At 38.4% G+C, this 18,658-nt stretch overlaps 3 protein-coding genes and 1 long non-coding RNA gene across 4 annotated transcripts in view; 3 read left to right on the top strand and 1 right to left on the bottom strand.

The window, feature by feature from the left end:
- The first annotated feature begins 154 nt into the window (after positions 1-154).
- On the top strand, positions 155-2,545 carry tex30 (testis expressed 30). Its single transcript, XM_051905601.1, has 5 exons — positions 155-347; positions 534-770; positions 998-1,049; positions 1,627-1,835; positions 2,235-2,545. Exons 1-5 carry the CDS (start codon positions 333-335, stop codon positions 2,265-2,267), a joined length of 546 nt encoding a protein of 181 aa, XP_051761561.1. The 5' UTR covers positions 155-332; the 3' UTR covers positions 2,268-2,545.
- A 1,498-nt stretch (positions 2,546-4,043) lies between these two features.
- Positions 4,044-7,901, top strand: nepro (nucleolus and neural progenitor protein). The gene is given in 11 exon segments (XM_051905688.1): positions 4,044-4,197; positions 4,719-4,873; positions 5,010-5,057; positions 5,059-5,099; positions 5,406-5,534; positions 5,637-5,714; positions 6,293-6,654; positions 6,729-6,793; positions 6,946-7,178; positions 7,290-7,546; positions 7,549-7,901. Coding segments are annotated over 11 exon segments (1,578 nt in total). The 5' UTR covers positions 4,044-4,112; the 3' UTR covers positions 7,674-7,901.
- Positions 7,902-8,227: 326 nt separating this feature from the next.
- Positions 8,228-11,531, bottom strand: LOC127518688 (toll-like receptor 13). The gene has a single exon (XM_051905687.1). It carries the CDS (start codon positions 11,398-11,400, stop codon positions 8,566-8,568), a length of 2,835 nt encoding a protein of 944 aa, XP_051761647.1. The 5' UTR covers positions 11,401-11,531; the 3' UTR covers positions 8,228-8,565.
- A 3,157-nt stretch (positions 11,532-14,688) lies between these two features.
- The window catches only part of LOC127518693 (uncharacterized), a 31,096-nt gene continuing 27,126 nt past the window's right edge, over positions 14,689-18,658 (top strand). Inside the window, exon 1 of the long non-coding RNA XR_007931612.1 lies at positions 14,689-14,780. This is a non-coding gene — a long non-coding RNA (uncharacterized LOC127518693). The remainder of the gene's footprint in view (positions 14,781-18,658) is intronic.

Here is an 18,658-nt window from a genome sequence, read left to right as displayed (position 1 = left end):
TGTGTTGCTGTCTGTGGAGGGACAGAAAGCTCTTAGATTTCATCAAAAAGATCTTCATTTGTGTTCTGAAGATGAACGAAAGTCCCACGGTGTGGAACGACATGAGGGTGAGTAATTAATGACAGAATGTTCACTGTTGGGTGAACTAACCCTTTAAGCGTCTAAATTCTTTATTAGGATTACTTTAACATCTCACCTAAGGCGCATGCTCACTCCTTTACTTTAGGTGGCGCTGTTAACAACGTGATTCATATGTCTGTCCACGTGTGAGAAAATTATACCCGGGTATTTTGGAGCTCATTGCTTCAACCACGCAACTATTAACCCCCCAAATGGAGTTTTCAGAGGTATTTTCTCTATAGAAACATGTAACCTTACTTAGTAACATTTGTGCATTAAACGAAGTAGAAAAATAATGAGTGCTTCACATTGTTTTATTGTCTTTTCTAATGACAAGCTTTACTTAGAATCTATTTATGAGAGCTTCGTTTTTGACACTTTTGGAGAGATTTTTAATTCGCGGAATATTACAGGAGAATGTGAGAATCCCGTTCGAGCAGAAAGAGCTGGATGGTGTGTTCACGGTCCCTGCTGACGTCACCGAGGAACGCACAGCTATGGTGTTGACGCACGGCGCGGGGGGAGACATGCACAGCAAACAGCTGGAAAGTCTCGCGCACGCTCTCGCTCGTTCTGGTGTTCTGTGCCTGCGATTCACCTGCAGGGCGGTGAACTTTCCGTATAGAGTCAGAGCTTATAGAGCCGTTGTGGTTAGCACTTCTTTTTTTAATCATTATAAGCACCACCATGCACATGAAATGTTTATACTGTAACTGCATTTTATTATTGTATTGTTTTTAAAAACAAAACTAAACTGTGCAAATATATTATTACATAAATGTTATTAATATTAATGATAGTAATTAATAATGAAGAATATTGTTAAGAATATTTCTAAAATTGCATAAATAATTATTGCAATTTTGCTATCCACCAGGATTACTTAAGAAGCCATGAGAGATTTGCATCAGACAGCATTTTCTTGGGAGGTAGGGCTCTCCTGCTCTTTTTTCCCTCTCAAACACTCTCTAAAGTTATTTTGACAAGCCTGAGAAAGTATATCAGGTTTTGTGTGAGAGAAAAATTTGTTTGTTTGATTGAGCAAAAGTGGTCTATTTTTGAAGGAGGAACTGAAATATTTGCAGATGCCATTTTGGTTTTTAGAGGCTTTACTTCTCGGAAATAAATGCAGTATTTCAAAAATAGGTTACACTTTTGAATTTTCTTATTGTGAAGTAAACAATATTAAGTTGTTGACTGATTTCCTTCTATTGTTATATTATTATTATTATTATTATTATTATTTGAGGCAATAATAATATTAATACTTTACAGCCAATATATTTTTAATTATATTATATCTTATATTATTTTATTTTATTTTTTAATTTATTTATATATTTTTAATACTTTAAAGTAGCAGTACTTTACAGCGAGGCTTTACCTAACTTGCCAGGCTTTATTATTGTTTTCCAAATATATATATAAAATATATATATAATTCTTTTTACAAACAAAAGTTATTTTTTAAATGTTCTCTCTCTCTATATGTCTATTTGTTTCCAGGGCGCTCTATGGGTGCTCGTACAGCTGTTGCTGTGTGTGAACGTATGTGTAGACAGAAGGATGTAGTCCAGGGTGTTCTGTGTTTGTCATTCCCACTGACTCTACCAGGAAAACCACTAACATATGTTGAGCGGAGCCGAGACCTCTGTGAGCTCTCACAAACTTCTGTGATGTTTGTTTCTGGCACTGCAGATAACATGTGTGAACAGGTGAACACATATGAGAAGTTTTCCATTGATGGGGTTTAAATTGAGTAATGGTCATTTGAACCTTTTAAAAGGAATAGTTCACCAAAACACAAAATCTGTCATCAATGACATTTTCTCACCCTCATTTCATTTTGAACCTGTATGACTTTCTTTCTTCTGTAGAGCACAAAAGATAGTTTAAGAAATGTGTTTTTTGTACACACAATGGAAGTCAATGGTCACCAATACTGTTTGGTTTTCAGCATTCTTCAAAATATCTTTGTGTTCCACTGAAGAAATTAAGTCATACAGATTTGAAATGATATGGGGGTGAATAAATAATCTAAATCTATCACATACAATTCATATTTATGTTACTTTATAGAAATACAAAGCATATCCTTTGCTTGCTTTTCGGAGACTTCTACAAAATATCATGCATGTCATGAATAGCCCTTCTGCCGTTCACTGGGTCAAGGATGCAAACCATGGACTCAAAGTACGTGGCAGAACAGAAGAATCAGTACTGGAGGAAGTCAATCCACAGATTATTGCATGGGTACTACAAAACAAATGAATGTATGTTTATAAATAGGTAAATATGATGATTACTGTTGGATGAAAGATGGTGAGATGCTGAGCCTGACCCGAATCATCTGTACCTCATTGTTAACTGCATTACAGATCATTTTTATGTTAATAATAAAGATCATAATATTTTTAAAATAAAATATGCATATATCATTGTTGTTATTTTTTTTTTTTTTTTTTCCAGAAACAAATAATTAGTATTATGATCATTAATACTTTGGGTGGCCATTTGTTTGCACGCTATAAGACAAACTATGCTATATACACCTTTTTGATATACAGTGGCTATAATACACTTACACTCCCCTGTCAAAATTGGAGCTTTTTGGGATGTCAGTTTTTTTCCACCTTTAAAGGCATTAGTTGAGACAGATTTGAAAAAGTAGTGTAGGCCCTACTGTTCCTTATATTTAGCTAAATTATTCAATATTTAATCAAGGAATCCAGGGGCGCCTGCAGGATTTTATTTCAGGGTACGCACAGAACTAGTAACAATTATATTATCAGAAAACTGAACTCATTTAGCGTCGTCAGGCTTTTATTTGTGCTTAAAGAATAAAACAACGGAGCTGCGCACTCAGGTTTATGGCTGCTGTACATTTTACCCGTCACAAGATGGCGCTGTTTTCGACACTCTTGATGCTTTGAAACTTTTCCCGAAACATTCAGAGAAAAGCTTCAAATATTTAAGAGGTTTCATTTCTCCATCCCTACTCAATAGTTTTACGCCTTTTGCAAATGTGTCAATCAAGTTTAGCTGTTTTAGAGAGCGTTTAAACATGTTGAGCTTGTTTTGTTAAATCTGTAGTAATATTTTTTATGTGTGGAAAAAGTGACGATCAGATTTCCAATCAGATTTCTTTTCACCCATATCCCCCACGCCCACCCATGCACGCACATAAACAAATTTAACTTTACAACACACAAACGCACACCTTTATTTATTAATTCTCGTTCTCTCTTGCTTTCTTAATATGTCATGAGTGTACACAGAAAGATTTTAATAATCAATTTAAAAATTTTGTAAAAAATAAAAACGGCATTAATTAGCGCCCTCTCATGGTACGCACAGTGCGTACAGCCGTACGGCTGCAGGCGCTACTGAAGGAATCGAATGGCAAGCTTATGAATTTAGTCACCCCCAGGTGATATGTGGAAGACTGAATCAATGCTGGACTTCTAGGCCTAATATTCTTAATATTCTGGAAAAGCGACAGTAAATGTGTTAATAATGTATGTTGTCGCTTTGATAATTCAGAAGCATAATAGGAAATTAAGATATTGGAGTAATTATTACTGTGAAAGCTTAAGTAAAGTTTTATTATAAATAGTTTAAATTAAACTTTTATTATAAATAATTTTATTATGAAGTTTTATTTTCCCACTTTTCTATGCAAAAAAAGCTTGATCACATTTCTGGGGGAAATGTGTTTCAATCATTCAATTATTATTTGAGGGGTGTGCACACTTGTGTAAGCAGGATATTTTAAGTATTATTTTTCTTAAAATGTTGTTTATTAGATGAATTTTGTTGCTTTCAATATTACATTAAAAGTGAAAAACTTTTCTTATAATTAATTAATTATTCCGTAATTGTTGTGTGCCCCCGCATATTAATGTTGTGTATGTACCTTTAAGAACTATGACGTAATCGTACGAACAAGCTTATGATTGGCTGGTTCTCTCTCCCGGCAGTCAACGGTAAACATGGCGCAGGAACCCTGGAATAAAAGTAATATTCCCTTTCCAAGTGCTGTTTCTTCGATTCGAATCCCCTTTACTGGTTCAACGGGTATGTTCTAATATTTTAACGAATATATTTACTACACTTTACTATAAAGAGTACATACACAGCATGTAAAGGAATATAAAGCGAACAGTGTGTTTTCCTGCGGCAGATATGAACACGTGGATCTGTTTGATTCATGTGAAACGGTGCACGTGTGATATTGTTGGCAGTGATAAAGCGTTTAACTCGTAACTTTTGATTTCACCAAACGGTCGCGTTTGTCTAATTCACTTGTTTACTAGTGTTGGTGTAGTTTTCTGCATATTGTGTAATCTCTGTTTTATTACTCCAGTGTTTCCATTTTGTAAAGTGTTTATATTGTGTATTATGTGTAAAAGTTGTTTGGTGTACGTTCTCTATATAACTCTTTCACTACAGGTTACACCAGAACCAGATGACTTAACTTTATTAGCTATGAACTTTTTAAGTAAACGTGTATAATAAGTGTCCAGTATGACACTTTAAACAAAAACATCAGCTAAATGACATGCAAGTTAACTTTGTAATGATGTTTCTCTGTCTAGATATCTTAATTACATATCTGCTGGCTGACTGTGAGAAAGTGTTGACCCTGTTATGTAGCGAAGTTCTGCAGACAGAAATCCGTGTGCTTTACGAACTACTTTACGTTTTGAACAACAGCTTCAGACAACACAAACCATTCCGAGCATTAAAACAGGTGGGAACCCAGTGCTTCAATATACATGTTATATGCATATATTACACATACGTATATTACATATGTTATTCCAGGTCCATGGTAAAATCCCTATTATTCATGTATATGAAATTGATTAAATATGCATCATCTGCAGGTTGAACAATGTGTAAATCGCTTGAAAGAGATGAAGTTACAAGCAGCAGGTAGAAGATCTGCAGGAACTGTGTCCAAACAAATTGCAGAGGTAAGGTGTAAGTTAAAGCATTATGTGCTTTTGTACTCTTTTATCAAAATAACTTCCCCTCCCTCTCACAACATCTCTTCTCTGATGATGTGTTTACTGGCGTGAGGGTTGGCAACCTGTCACTCACATGAAATTACAGCAATCCAATGTTCAATTCAATTCCCGATGTACAAAATCCAGATGTACATTTTTCTTTGTTTGTTTCACGTCACAATCGCAACTTCCATTTCATTGTGACAGAAGAAGAGACACTTTTTCTTTTTTCCAGTTCATGGTTTTGAGTATGCGTGTTTGTTTTTTGCACAGGGATGCTGGAGTAGAGGTTGGTGTGTGTGACGTTCCCAGTCAGCCCATGTTGGAGTGGCTCTGTCTTAAACTACTTGGAGCCTCAAGTCTTTTAGTTCGAACACTGGACCGGTGCTCCCAAGCTTTCATGTATCCTAAATTTTCACATTCAAAACCATTATACTGATTTGAAAATGTATAAAGTATGATCGAAGAACTGTGCATGGCTGTGATCCTTCACACCACAGTTAGACGGACACGACAGCACCTGCAGCTGCGTGAGTTCATTGTGCTGAATTTGGTGATGCTTAGCATGCTCAGTCGTCTCTGGTAAGTTTATACCGGTATAACTTACCATGTCACTGTTGGGTTCCTATATGTATGATATGGGATGTATGAAAATGCTAAGTTGGGGAAACTGCATGTAGGGAGCAATTTTTCATATTTCTGTGCAAACTTGATGGTTGGAATTTGAAATCATTTTGCCTTAGTGTGTTCAGTATAATCAAGGATAATAATTTGATGATTTATTTTTACTTTTTTGTACCTTTTTAACCATATTTTGTGGAAAAATTTGTATGTACTCAGAAGTCTTGTCTTGGCATATATAAAGTCTTTCTGACAGATCTGACACAGTTTGTGGATGCCCTCATTTGTAAAAAAAAAAAAAAAAAAAAAAAAGTTCGCATTTACATAGAGAGAGAGTGTGTGTGCGTGTGTGTGTGTGAGAATGTATGTTTAGCATGAAATGGAAAAAAAAAAAAAAAAAATGTTAAGAATAGTTTTAGAAAATATTCTGAATATATTAAACCTTTCCTGAACAATGTGCAACAAATATAATTCTGAAATGGCATAATGCTTTTTCTTTTTTCTTTTTTTCTTTTATTATTTTATCACATTTTTGCTAGGGTATTCTTCAGAGGTGTTCTGAGAGCCCTCGTCCCCATGTACAAAAGTGCCACTGAACTCCTCTGGGAGGTGTCACAGTCCAAGCCCATGGCCTACTTGACCGACTTCACCCTGCCTGGGGACCTGAAAGACTTCCTGTGCCTCACACATCCTGATCTACTGATGGAAGAAGGCACCAAAGACCTTTTAAAGGTCCCAAGAGAAAAGCCCATATTTTCTGTCCTTTGCAGGTTATTTGGGGACAGAGGGCAAGAAGAGGATAATGGTGAAGAGGAGAGAGAGATGGTGCCAATATTTTCTGCTGGTCATGATGAAGGTTCTAGTCTGGATCTGGGGGCTGCAGTTTTACAACGACGGACAGGTTTGCCTATTTTATACTTTTACTGTATATGTGTAGATATTGTGTAATCATATTTGCTTGTTGTAATTCTTCAGATGACTCACCTTATGGACTGGACATGAAGGTTGTGCTTCAACAATCTTGTAAAACCACCAAACAGGTATTTAATCTTGATTTATATGATGTCAGTGACTAGTCCTGGTATGTTGCCATATGACCTCAAGCTGAAGTACAGTTTTGAGAAAAAAATAATATGCTGACATATTCATAGAAATGCAGTCATAGGTTAATATTGGTGCATTCTTCCCAAAGCTGTCTCTGGAGCCACAGATGAAATTGGGCATCTCAAGCCAAATTGCAGTCTGTCAGAAGAGGAAGTTCTTGAAGTCACTGGAGAAGGTGTCCTCATTCAGAAACATGGCTGCCCATCTGAAGGAAGTGATGCATTGGTGCCAGAGCTGTAAGTTTCATCAAGAGCGTAAGCACCTGGCCTTCTTGAGCCTGAAGTGTATGAGGATGGAAACTCTGGAAGCTGAAGGCATCAGGTACATAAAAATACTGTAAATGAAATATGTATTTATGAGTCATTCTTAGCAGGTGTGTATAACATATCTAATAGTTTGTTTGTTTGTTTGTTTGTTTGTTTTTTAATTCAGGGTGGAAAAGAGATTGAAGAAGTTTAAGTTAGAAGTTCGCAAGGCATTGATGCTTAAGAAGACTTTCCCAACAAAACGTTCCTGTTCCTTCACTCAACGTTGGAGAACTCGATGGCACCTCAGAGCCTTCATTGCACGCAACAGAACTGCCAGATCCAGATCTGCATTTTCCAGGATGTGCTCTAGAACAGTTAAAAACTTGTCTGTGTCATTGAAACATGGGAGGAACTGCAGCCAACCACAACAATTCTCAAAAAAGAAGTGTCAAGAAACAATATGGCATCTGTAGCTAAGGAAGAAAAAATAGACTCAAAGGCTGTCTTGCAGAAACCAAATATGCCGAAGAATGATATTGATGATATTTTTGAATTCTTTGGATTTTAAGTTGTTCATAGGGTTCGTTGAATGCATGAATGGTTTTAATTATTTTTAAAACCTAGGTGCAAGCTAACCTCTGATCACTGTGAAAAAATTCTTCCTATACTGTGTGATCGAATTTCAATTTTCTACAGAAATAATATTTAACAAATGTTCTTTCCCACTGAATTCTATTGTATGTAATGTGGATGTCCAGAGAAACAAAGTGAGATAATAAAACTAAGGAAGTTTGAATTTTTTTTTTTTTTTCCCCTAATTTGTTAATTATTCATAATCTGATGATTGGATGCATGAAGCAGCTTTTTAAATCATGTTCTCAAGATTCAAAAAAAAAAAAAAAAAAGGGTACAAAAGTTGTGTGATCAGCTTAGTTTATCCTGCATATGCTTACAGTTAAAAACTACTAAGACAAAAGTTCCTTTTAAGCCCATCCCACCGAGGAAAGTGTTCCAGAATTAATACATGAACTGAAACAAATTTGTACAAACGCATGGGCCAAAATATCTCCTAACTGCAGCATATATCTAATCAGCACATTCAGAAATATTCTGAGGTTGAGATTTTTAGCAGAAAAGGATATTTATTGCAGTAGTTACTCAAAACATCAGGTAATGTGTTTAAAGTGTGCTAATTTTTTAAAGATGAAATCTTTATGTTTGCACAGTGAATCATTTTTGATGTTACACCAGGTTTATTAAGCATATATAAAAGTAAATACAACTTGGACATTACATGTAGGCTAAATATATTTAAAGTTAATTTTTCTCATCCATTTGCCAGTTGAGGTAAAAAGTAAAAAAAAAATACATTTTTCCATTAGTTGTCATATTGATTAAACTTTTGATGAACTGTTGCTCACTTTGCAATTAATCAATGTTACAATGTACAGAAACAAAGTCTAGTTGGCTTTATTAGAGCTGAGTTTACACCATAACCTGTCCCAGAATGCCTCATGCATCTCTGGGTCCTGTGGCCAGTCCAGATAGGTTCTAGTTTTTACCAGCCGGGCCAGTCTATGATGGGAGGATAGCAAGCGAGACGGAATCATTTCTAGGAAGACCAGGATAAGAATGTCCCTGTGTTCTACCTGGAGCCTGTAGGTGGCCAGCTGCATCTCCAAAGAACACCAGTTGCTACCGAGGTAGTTGCGACTGACGAGACAAAGAGTCTGACGACTTGCGTAGATGCTGTCTGTGATGTTTTCCACAATGTCTTCTCCCAACTGAAAGTCCCGACTATGCAGACAGAGACGCAAAAACGGAGGGCCGCGCCTCTCTAAGTTCGGAAGAAGTTCCTCCATGACCCAGTGTTCATCTTTAGCGCTGTAAGACACGAAAACATCATAGCGGTACTGATGTTTACCGTTCACACGCAAAGCCTCTCTGAACCATCCGCTGGCGATATGATAGAAAGGCGCAATGTATTGGCCTGCAAACTTATATGACAGTACCACAATAATAAAAATACACAAAAATGCAGAGGTGGAGGCAAAGAACACAAATTCGATTTCAAATGAGCAGTTCTCCTTAGCATAACCAATAAAGTTGAGGTGGTCAATTCCATTGTCACTCAAACACTGCAGTTCTTTCATGGTGGGGTTGAACATGTCAACCTGCACCTTACTGTTGTCCTTCACCCATGAGACCAGCCACGCATTATCACAACTGCAGTACAGACCCAAGCCCTGAAGACAGAGGTATTTCAAACTAGTGAGATGTTCCACCAAGTTTTGAAGAACATTGACGTTGTCTTTTAGAATGAGCACTAGACCTGTCAGTGCCTTTAAATCTTTGGTCAGACTTCCATCCAGAAAGAAGAATCTGCAGTTCGCCAGGATCAGCGTCTGGAGTTTGGTCAAATTGTGAAACATTACGGCCACGTTTGGCTGCTTAGTCAATTCAATGTTTTCCAGTTTTAAGGTTTTTAAATGAACAAGCTGATTGATTACAGCCAAGTCTCCAATATCATCTGAGAACACTGAGTTAAATTCCAGATTGACGACCGATCTGACATATTTCCCAATGAATTCATTTCCACAGCTCACATATGCTGCATCTATCTGAAGTGTGACTACAGATGTCAAGAGTGAACTGTTGCAGTCCTCAACAGTCACATATTGACCTTTGATGTGTAAGTTTAGGGCCTGATCCAGTGTAGTATTACTCCCGATCACAAGCTGCATTGGTCTCAGGCCTGAACTAATTAAAATGTTACTCAAATTATGTGGAATTATGCCAAATATATCAGATAAATGCAGCTTGATTGGTGACATGTCAGGTGGGAAGTTCAGATCTCCCAGCAGAAGTGTGCTAAGGTTAATAAGATGTCCAAATGAATTAGATTCGATATGAATAATAGGATTTTCTTGGAGATCTAGGACCATTAGTCCATATAAACCACTGAATGTGTGTTGATAAATGTAAGATAACTTGTTGCTACAGAGATATAGCTCTTTCAAATTGTTCAATCCAAAGAAAGCAAAATCTTCTATGTTAGAAATGTGATCTGTGGATAAATCTAGAATTTCAAGTTCTGCGAAACACATAAACTGGTATGAAACTATCTCATCTATCTTATTTGAGCTTAGAAACATAAAGGAAAGCTGTTTGACTATATGTGGATCTGAAACACAAAGAGATTGGAAATCATTTGGTCTAAGCTCATGCTTAGCAATGTTAACCAAAGTGAGGTTCCTGAAAATCTGAAAGAACGAATATACATCTAAGAGGTTTACAGGTAATAATAATTTTTTGAGATTAATCGTCTTAACATCTTCACAGCCATCTGAGATATTAGTAGGAGTCAGTGGCAAGTTAATAGTCTCATAAAAAACTTGAAAAGACTCAATCGAATATAACTTTGCTGCTGTACACAAATCATCAATTTTAAGTACATCCACCATGACAGTCAAAGTATTGATTTTATATACTCCAATTAAAGAAAGAACTCTGAGTAAATCAGAGGACAAGCGTAAGTGAAACACAAACAGATTTCCAAAAACTTCCAAAGCTCCTTCATCTACATGCTCTAATATTCCAAGATACAATTCTACCTCTTCAATGTTTAACTCAGTAGATATGTCACCATGAGAGGTGTTGAAAACTGAACAGTTTGGGTACTGAAGTCTATTTAATGTTTGTTCACTTAGATAAAACACCTTCAGTGATTTTACATTTGCCAGTCGACACAGAACCTCAGATATATCCTTCAAACACATTTCGAATAAGTGTAATTTTTGCAAGTGAGGAATCATTTCAAAAACATTTGGTGCCAATAATGATAATCTATAGTTTGAAAGATGCAATGTGTTAAGTGAGGGAAGGCGACTGAAATCAAGAGCTACCTCACAACAGCCTGTTGAAGCCGAGTTCATTAATTTGAATGAAGTTACATTTGTCAAACCATTAAAAGCTTCCGAAGGGATCTCTGAAAAACATCCATTAATTTCAAGGTAATCCAGAGAAACAAAACGTGCGAATGAGTCTGGAGCCAAGGCACCGTGGCAGTCTCGGTCCACGTGAATGCAGAGATTCCGCAAGTTTGATGGAAGTTTACGCAGGTCTTCTTTAATGTCAGTGACATGATGGCAGAAGGCAGCGTTTGTTTTTCCAGCACAAGTTTTAGCAACAGGAAACTCTTCCACATCACTGTAGAAAAGACATTTACCAACAGACCAAGAAGAAACACATGATATCTTCAGAGATAGTATTAGAAATGAGAACAGAAGCACCATCTTCAATTCCTCGATGATCTTTACAGCTTATGGTTCTGCTCGTCTAGACGTCGTCTCTCTCTTTCACTGAAGGTAATTAACCATGTCAGAACATTTGAATAAGATATAAACTTCCCTTTTCTCTGGCTGAATTCTATGAAAGTGTGACTCTTAGTCAGTTGCCTTATATTTCTCTGTGGTTTTAACACATGTATGAGGGCTTAAAGGCATAGTTCACTAAAAAATGAAAATTCAGTCATCACTTAACCTCATGTTGAAAGTAACTTTGCAAAGACATGTCAGCTTATTCTACTAACTCTATCCTTACACTCTACTAACAGTCTATAATCTACTAATACTCTAATGAGAGTTAGTCGACATGTAGTTGAAAAGTTACTTAGAGTTAGTAGAATGTCTAAAGTGGACCATTGAAATAAAGTGTAACCAGATAGTCATATATTTTTGGAACAACATGAGGGTGAGTAAATGATAAAAGTATTTCCCTTTAAGTTTAAAGTTCCGAAAGATAATTTAGTCAGTCTGAACTTATTATTATCCAGCTGAGAAATTTTGTCAAATTTCCTGCCATTTCCGAGAAAGTGCATTGTGGCAGATGCAATATTTTCAGATCAATTCACAACAGCTAACTGCTATTTCACAACAATTATCCTCATGCAGGGGTATAATACACACCCAATATAATCAAGCTATCGCTAAGTGCATTTGTAAAATTTTACAGAATAGTAAAAACGAAGTCTTCTAGGATCAAAATCTAACAACAAATCTGGATATTAATTTATTTATGGTGTTTTCTTCTGCATATAAATATCACAATAATATTAAAAAGTAAAACATATGGTATGAAATGACAATCTAAAACATTTGATAGCTTTTAAGTAGTAATTATTTAAATGTTGAAAGTCATTTAAAGCAATGAAATGCTTAAAAAGAAGAGGGAGGAGACCTCCACAGGTCACCTTTCGGCGTAACCTATACTCACTCTCACCCTCCCGCCTATCCTCTTTGGTCTCATTCACACTTCCTCCCTCTAATCAGCTCTCATCACTAGATACTAAAAGTTCAACTGATACTCCTTTCTTCACTATAACACTGCACTTAGACAACTTCTGCTCCCTTTCATCCAAGCCAGCCCATACCACCCCTTTCTCCTCTCTTCTTAACTCTCCTCCTCCTCCTTCATCAACCGACTTTGCCACATTCTTCATAAATAAAACATCCACCATCAGTGGCCAGTTTTCCACAACACAATTTGACATGCACATCTTAACAGCTAACGCTGAGAAAATTACAGACCAGTATCCCTTCTTCCATTCATTGCAAAAACACTTGAACGAGTAGTTTTCAACCAAGTGTCTAACCTTCTTGCATAGAACAAGCTCCTGGACAATAACAAGTCTGGTTTCAAAAGCAGACACTCAATTGAGACTGCCCTGCTCTCGGTTATTGAAGCTCTGAGACAAGCAAGAGCAGCTTCCCAATCCTCAGTACTCATCTTGCTGGATCTGTCTGCTGCTTTTGATATAGTTAACCACCAGATCCTCCTGTCAAGTCCAGTGGTTAACACTCTACTAACAGTCTACAGTACTACTACTCTAAATGAGAGTTAGTTGACATGTAGTTGCAAAGTTACTCATAGTTAGGAGGACGTCTGAACAACATGGTGAGTAAATGATAACAGTTTCCATTTTAAAGTTTTTAATAGATATAGAATAATAAGTGTTAGTATTAATGGGTCAAGTGTTGCCAAAAACACTTCTGTTGTCTTCTGCTGTTTCTTGAAAATGCCAAAAGAATCAGCAGCTTGAATTGGAGCGATATGATGTCAGTGGCTAGTCCTGGGATGTTGTCATATGACAGATCAAGCTGAAGTATATTTTTGAGAAACATAATATGCTGGCATATTCATAGAAATGCAGGTCGTAGGTTAATATTGGTGCATTCTTCCCAAAGCTGTCTCTGGAGCCACAGATTGCAGTCTTTCAGAAGAGGAAGTTCTTGAAGTCACTGGAGAAGGTGTCCTCATTCAGTAACATGGCTGCCCATCTGAAGGAAGTTAAGCATTGGTGCTGGAGCTGTAAGTTTCATCAAGAGCTTAAGCACCTGGCCTTCTTGTGCCCGAAGTGTCTGAGGATGGAAAGTCTGGAAGCTGAAGGCGTCAGGTACATAAAAATACTGTAAATGAAATATGTATTTATGAGTCATTCTTAGCAGGTGTGTCTAATCATGTTTTTTTTTACAGTTTTTTTCAGCTGCTTACACACATTTTCAAAACTTTGCCTCTTTTTTTTCAAAACTTTACACACAAATCCAAGAAATGCACACACAAAATCCAAAATGTCTACATCTCTTGCAAAATGAAGCACCGCATTCAAAATATCACAAACACACCTCAAAAGCAAACATTTGTCTTATGTTGCAAACACCTTTGCCTTGATATTCTATTTTTGGAAATATCATATTCATATACACACAGTTATTCAAAACCTAAAGCTCTTCTTTCATGAGTTCCTATGTACATTTCTGTACAAGATTGAAAGTAATTGGCAGAAAGATATTGAAAAATTCACGGTAAACATGAAAGCAAGATTGAAACCAAACTATTCTTTTTTTTACTGCAAGCATTTGTGGTTGTGAATACAGTATTACAAAGTACGAAAGAAAAGAAATACATCAACCATTTGTAGTTGACAGAAACAACGGTTGTGTTTGAAAAAGGAAATCAAGATACTTCCTGTTAGATTTTTGTGTGTTAAATAGAGAATTGTATGTTGTGTTTTGCAAAAAGTGTTTTATGAAATTGAAAACTGAATCGAAGGCTGAGAATTAGTGTATGGTTTTGCAGATTTTGTGTGTGGTTCTGGTGTTTGAGTGTCAGGTTTCAGAAATTGTGTGACTTGTAAGAATTTTGTGTGCAGTTCTCTTCTTTCCCTTTGAATTGCATGTATTGTGGAAATCCAGAGAAACAAAGTGAGAAAATAAACCTGTAAGGAAGTTTTTTTTTTTTTTTTTTCTCTGTAATTGGTTAATTATTTATAATCTAGATGCATTGAGCTTTAATAATCCCTAAGGAAATACATCTAAAATGGTATTTTTTTTTCCTAAATACAAATTTTCTATATATAAATGGTAATTGGTCAAATTTGTCAAACAGTTCCCTTTCGAAAGGGAACTCACTCTGCGTTTGCTTACGCTATGGGGAACGTCACACGTGACCCGGTGTCTGAAAACCAACTATCCAACAACTTCAATCCCTATTGGCCGGCGACAGCCTATGACATAATATGGCGCGACCGGAAGTATAAAAGGAGTGCCTGGAGAAACAGTCATTATCTTTTCGTCTTTCGGGTCTGTTCTGTCTGATCGCGACTATATCGACTCCGGTAAGGGATTCTTTAATATGCCTTACAAACGTTCAAGAGAGTGTGTTCATCTGTGTCCCAGCTTTTGACACTTGATATACACATTTCTGGGCGTTTTCTGTCTGGGAGAGGAGCGTGCATAGACAGTGCTTGAGGGCGCTGTCTGTGTGTTTTTCCGTTATTTACTGTGAGCGTCTGATATTGTTTGCTTGTGAGCTTCGCTTTCTCTTATCCATGAGATTTTGAGGTGAAGCCCAGACTTCACTAAGCTTGTGGCCCTGTAAGAAGGCCCGTAGCTTAGCGGCCAGGCTAGAGCTAGGTTAGGTGTGTTATATGTTAACCCTATGTATACTATCCCTTGTCAGGTGGTATAGTTTCTAGTTCTGGCCTCCTCCCGAGGGAGTTCTTAGGCCGTATGCCCATTGTCCCCTTGTTTATGTAGGTGCAATTGGTGAGGTTTACAGCTAGGTTGTGGACTGTTTTTAGACTCCCTGATGCTGTTTTTCTCAGGTGGTAGGCCCTTATCTTTGCATAGATAAGTTATGCAGGTGTATGCTAGGCCCCACTTTCTAGAACTTTTTTTTCCTCTGAGCCACTTGATTTTCTTAAGTTTGAGTTGACAGTGCTAGCTTTTAGCCTTCATCTTCTTGGGCTTAGTACAGATTAGAGAATCTGTGTGGAGAAAATGTTTTTCCTCTCTGAAAACAGCATGTATGTCAAAGCATTACGTTTGCTTGGAGTTCTAGACTTTTGCCCTACATTTGTATGTGAGCTTACTTATGCTGCCACAGGTTAGCACCTGTTCTCATAGTAGCAGGCTCTTTGATGTTAGCCTCTATTGGAGAGATTGGTGACTATTACATTCCCCAGTTGAGGTTTATTTGTGTCACTAAGTGCACCACCTGTTGGATTGTATACTCAGGGTAGTATAGAACCACTTTTTGAGAAAAGCTGGTTTCTATTAGCTCCCTTTGTGATCTTGTTAACAGCTATATTGCATATAACTTTGATTGTAGGCTCTTATGGTTAATTAGCCTCCTTCTAGTTAGCAATTGTATTTCTAACAAGTGCTGTTAATTGATCATAGTTTTGCTCACATAGTTTACACTGCCACAGGCTTTGCTACATGTCTGTTTGAGGTAGTAGGCCATATAGGCCTCCCTTAGACCATGTTGGCATTGTTTGGTTCCCTTTAGTCACATGTGATTTAGGGTACATTGCCTGCTGGAATGTGTAGCCTAGCTCAGGTTGCAGTTAGCTTTCCACAGCTATTGTTGGGTTAGAGCTGGTCCCCTGTAGCTTGGTTCCCTTTATTTCACGAGCTGAAGCCACGTGTCATTGGAATGGTAGGCTCCAACAGGCCTCCTTTCTAGTTCACATGTTGGCACAGTTTGTGTTTTATTCTGCAAACAGGTTGAACGCTACTTGTTGCTGAGATTGTAGGCCCCACAAGGCCTCCTTTTTAGCTGACTTGTTGGCAGGATGCCTGGGAATCCAAGAACCCATACCACCATCGGCCACGCCACACCTCTGTTGAGTAGGCCTTAAGCAGGCCTCTCGTGGAGTATGGTGGCGTAATATGCATTCCTTCTCGCAGTATGATGTGTGAAAGGTATTTTCACTGAATGCATGGCCTGATGGTTGGTATGGTCCTGGACTGGCTGATGCCACGTGTTTACTAGGGTAGGCCCTATAAGGCCTCCTTTTTAGTTTACATGTTGGCACAGTTTCTGTTTATATGGACAAACGGGCTGAACGCCACTTGTTGCTGAACTTGAAGGCCCCATAAGGCCTCCTTTTTAGCAGACATGTTGGCAGGATGCTTGTGAATCCAGTACCACCATCGGCCCCGCCCCACCTCTGCTTTGAGTAGGCCTTAGGCAGGCCTCTCGTGGAGTATGGCGGCGGGATATGCATTTCCTTTTTAGAGACTAAATCGCTGAATGCATGGCCTAATTGTTGGTATGGTTATGGTCGCCACTAGCTGATGCCACATGTTTTCTAGGGTAGGCCCTATGGGCCTCCCGTGCAGAATGTGTCCAGTTCAGTTATGTACTCCTCTCACTTTGAGAGTAAAAAGGTGTTTTTACTGAGTACTCTTCTGAGTGGCTGACCTCTCAAGGGTGAGTATTTGTCGTAAAACCGTACTGAGGTTTGGTTTTAACTACATCAGCCTCCATGAGTCTAGGAGTCTGAGGTCATAGGCCCGTCAAAGGCCTCCTTTAGTGCGTGTTGGCGTACGTTGTACTCCTCTTGTTTTAAAGAGTAAAAAAAAAAAAAAAAGGGTTCTTTTACCAAGTACATTGCTCGTTGGATTGTGTTAGGTGGATTGTCATGTGGGCACGTTACAGTTTAACTACTGTTACTAAGTCATATGTCCTGCTCCCAGCAAGACAGGGGTTCAAGGTGGCCCTCACAGGCCACCATTGAATATCCTTCTAATATGGCGGAATGCTCCATATAAAGCTATGATCATGATGTAGGCCCCTTTCTGGCCTCCATGATTATGTGCCCACAGTATGGTCTACCTGTTAGGATGAGCTTTGTACTTCCCTGCTAGGGTTGTCTGTGTAATAGTGCTTAGCTCCCTAAGCTGATCATGGGTTGTAGGCCTTCATGAGGCCTCCTTCTGAGGTTCAGCCCTAGGCTGGTTTGTGCTCCCCTGTATCAGGGTTCTCTAGCGCACAGCCTCCTCAGTGCAAATAATCAAACGCTGAGTAGATCCTAGGATGAACGGATTATACTCCCCTCAATACGAGGGTCTATAGCACTCAGCTGAGTTCTGCTCTCCAGGATCCCTGTCTCTACGTGGCTACTAGACTGACGCCGTATGTTTTACAGGTATTAGGCTCTCTGGGCCACCTTTGAACATACTGGTGTATGTAATAGTGTACTCCTCTCGCTGAGAGAGTTACAAGTGTTTTATTGAGTACATTTCTGGTTGGCCAAGGCCCCAGGTGATAATTTAACCTCCTTATGGTTATTTGTCCTTCCTGGTGCTTGAAACACCGCCACGAGCTGACGCCACGTGTCTGCTGAGGTCATAGGCCCGTCTTTGGGGCCTTCCTTAGTGCGTGATGGCATATGTTGTACTCCTCTTGCTTTAAAGAGTAAAAAGGGTTCCTTTTACCGAGTACACTGCTTGTTGGATTGTGTTAGGTGGACTGTTATGTGGGCACTTCACAGTCTCATTTGCTGTATACTGAAGTCATGTTTCTTGCTTCCAGCAAGATAAGTGTTCAAGGTCAAGTCTTCGCAGGCCTCCATTGAATGTCCTACTATTGTGATAAAGTACTCTGGTTTATGTGAGTCTTACTCCACATAGAATTACTATCATGATGTAGGCCCTTTCTGGCCTCCATGTTTATGTGCCCACACTATGGTCTACCTGTTAGGGTGAGCTTTGTACTTCCCTGCTAGGGTTGTCTGTGTAATAGTGCTTAGCTCCCTAAGCTGATCATTGAGTGAAGGCTTCCATGAGGCCTCCCATTGAGGATCAGCCCCAGACTAGTTTGTGTTCCCCTGTATCAGGGTTCTCTAGCGCACAGCCTCCTCAGTGCAAATAATCAAGCGCTGTGTAGATCCTAGGATGAGCGGATTATACTCCCCTCAATACGAGGGTTCTTAGCACTCAGCTGAGTTCTGCTCTTCAGGACGCCTGTCTCTACACGTGGGTTTGAGTTGCTTGCTGCCCTTCTTGCAGTCGCTCTTACCTGCTCTCTTCTGTGGAATGTGTTATGGAGATTCTGTATTCAGACAGGGTTGGCCAAGACTAAGTTTGTCCTACGAAATTTCCTTCGAAACTGCTCGACATTTGTCAGCCATATTTTTTGGCATGCACTCTCCTTAAGCATGGCAGTGTGGGTATATCATTCCCCATAGCGCAAGCAAACGCAGAG

This window comes from Ctenopharyngodon idella, chromosome 9 (assembly GCF_019924925.1).
Source record: "Ctenopharyngodon idella isolate HZGC_01 chromosome 9, HZGC01, whole genome shotgun sequence".
Taxonomy (NCBI): Eukaryota; Metazoa; Chordata; class Actinopteri; order Cypriniformes; family Xenocyprididae; genus Ctenopharyngodon; species Ctenopharyngodon idella.
The sequence above is the reverse complement of the archived record's forward strand: the minus strand, read 5'-3'. Positions and strand labels throughout refer to the sequence as shown.